Source organism: Protomyctophum parallelum (assembly GCF_964188405.1).
Source record: "Protomyctophum parallelum genome assembly, chromosome: 3".
Lineage (NCBI taxonomy): Eukaryota > Metazoa > Chordata > Actinopteri > Myctophiformes > Myctophidae > Protomyctophum > Protomyctophum parallelum.
In genome coordinates this window covers 19251937-19254636 of record NC_139698.1, presented here as the reverse complement: position 1 = coordinate 19254636, position 2700 = coordinate 19251937, and the positions used below count along the sequence as shown (strand labels likewise).

Sequence of the window (2700 nt, the reverse complement as noted above, 5' to 3'; positions counted from 1 at the left end):
TCAAAGTACATTTACTCCGTTACTGTCTACCACTGCGTGTGTGCGTGCGTGTGTGTACGTGCATGTGTTTGTGTGAGTGTGGGTGTGTTTGTGTGAGTGTGTGTGTGCGTGCGTTTGTCCGAGTGTACGCCCGTGTGTTTGTGTTGCGTGTTTGTGTGAGTGTGCGTGCATGTGTTTGTGTGCGTGCGTGTGTTTGTGTGAGTGTGTGCGTGCGTGTTTGTGTGCGTTTGTGTGAGTGTGCGTGCGTGCGTGCGTTTGTGTGAGTGCACGTGTGCGTACAGACCATTCTCCGGATGCTAGCCTAGCGTATAGCGTCTCATGTGGAATACATAACCCCCCCCCCCCACCCCACCACCCTCCACCCCCCCCCCCCCTCCCCCTCCACCCCATCAAGTCAATTATCAAAATGTCATCGGCCGGTCCGCCAGTCCCGATAGGCTGCCGGGGAGGGACGGAGGAGGGGCAAGAAGAAGGGATGCTTGAGCGCGGAGGAGAGGGAGATGCGACTGGTGGGCTCGTACTGCAGCATGGCCTCCAGCAGGTCCAGGAACTGGACGTGTTCCGCTCCGCTGGCCAGAAGGTGGCTCTGACGCATGGAAACACACAGTGATTGGTTGGTTGATTGATTGACCCGTTCTGACCTGAGATCAGATTCTATAAATGTCTTCTACATCCTGACAGTTTTCTGACAAAAGCTATGTTTCTATGTCAGCGGTTCTTTGTTTTTTCAAAAAATAGCAGACCTACAAGCTCGTAGATCTGCTATTTTTCAATAGCTAAAGCATAGCATAATGCTAACACCAAAAGGGGCCCCCATGCCCAAAATGGGTTAATGTTGACTACAGAGGACATGGAAGTTGACAATGTGAGTGTAGCTCCCCCTGGTGGAGCAACTGTGTACATGTAGAAAAGTGACTGACTTCACTAGACAGTGAAGATAGACCCTGACGAAGACCTTTTGGTCGAAACGCGAAAGGTCGGTCCTGTTATTTATCTGCCTTGCATCATCATCGAATAAACAATTTAAATGTTCACCAAGCCTTGGATTATTTTCTTTTCAAGTCTGCAATTCACACTTTGACAAGCAGTACAACTTGGAGGAAGGATACCTTTTGTCTATATGGTTTTACCTGTGTACCACCAAAGAGCACCCATCTAAGAGCCACTAACAGATCCCTGCAGCGCTTCCATTCCTCTATTCCTTCACTAGACAGTATTTTGGGTACCATACTCTCAGTCTCACACACTGCTTCTCTCTCTCTCTCTCTCTCCCCTCCCTCTCCATTAGTGTGTCTCACCCTCAGAGGTTTACATTAATGACCTGTCTCACCCTCAGAGGTTTACATTAATGACCTGTCTCACCCTCAGAGGTTTACATTAATGACCCGTCTCACCCTCAGAGGTTTACATTAATGACCTGTCTCACCCTCAGGGGTTTACATTAATGACCTGTCTCACCCTCAGAGGTTTACATTAATGACCCGTCTCACCCTCAGGGGTTTACATTAATGACCTGTCTCACCCTCAGAGGTTTACATTAATGACCCGTCTCACCCTCAGAGGTTTACATTAATGACCCGTCTCACCCTCAGAGGTTTACATTAATGACCCGTCTCACCCTCAGAGGTTTACATTAATGACCCGTCTCACCCTCAGAGGTTTACATTAATGACCCGTCTCACCCTCAGAGGTTTACATTAATGACCTGTCTCACCCTCAGAGGTTTACATTAATGACCTGTCTCACCCTCAGAGGTTTACATTAATGACCCGTCTCACCCTCAGAGGTTTACATCTGTCCATGCCGTTGCGTCCAGGTCTATAGTTGTCCCTCCAGTCCAGACGTCCATGACGGACGTAGCCCAGCTTCCTGGACGGACAGACGGACACACAAGCGTATGTCACATCATGTCTGCTTCCCTGTGTGTGTGTGTGTGTGTGTGTGTGTGTGTGACTGTGTTATCATAGTTATCGAAAACTAACAAAAATAATGAAAACTAAAATTGAAAACATTTTAGTTAACTGGACTAAATCAAAATAGAATAAAAAAGTAAAACGCTAAAATTGTGCTTACAAAAACAAACGCACTGAAATTATAGACAAAATGCCCTTCTTTTTAGTTTTTCTCGTTACCAAAAAAAACTACACTACACTAAAACTAAACTAAATACAAATAAAAAACTAATACAAACTAGCAAACCCACTCTAAAGCCAAATTAAAACTCACTCAATTAGAAAATAAGAGTTGAAACTTTTCTTTTCTAATTTAATCCATATTGTAATCTTGGTGTGTGTACGCGCGCACACACACACACACACACACACACACACACACACACACACACACACACACGTGTTATTACCTGCTGGTGTGTAGCATCTTGGGAGGTAGTGGACCTAGACTCTTCTCCATCATGCCCAGGTGTTCTCTGTTGTCATGAGTCTAAAACACAGCATGGACCAATCAGCAATCAGATGCTCTCGGTTGTCATGAGTCTAAAACACAGCATGAACCAATCAGCAATCAGATGCTCTCGGTTGTCATGAGCCTAAAACACAGCATGAACCAATCAGTGCACACACAGACGGTATGGACCAAACAACTGAACACACACAGGCAGGTATATATGGACCAATCAACACACAGCATGAACCAAACACACACAGAGGCAGTGCAGGCACACTTTAGCGCCACGAAGAC

General features: G+C 46.1%; 1 protein-coding gene across 1 annotated transcript in view; it reads right to left on the bottom strand.

Moving 5' to 3' along the window:
* Positions 1-391: 391 nt before the first annotated feature.
* The window catches only part of LOC310855280 (dual specificity protein kinase CLK2-like), an 18806-nt gene continuing 16497 nt past the window's right edge, over positions 392-2700 (bottom strand). The window contains exons 9-11 of the mRNA XM_083760226.1: positions 2363-2442; positions 1779-1869; positions 392-586 (exon numbers count right to left, since the gene is read on the bottom strand). Of these exons, the coding sequence (XP_083616352.1) occupies positions 410-586; positions 1779-1869; positions 2363-2442 (348 nt within the window). The 3' untranslated portion in view covers positions 392-409. The remainder of the gene's footprint in view (positions 587-1778; positions 1870-2362; positions 2443-2700) is intronic.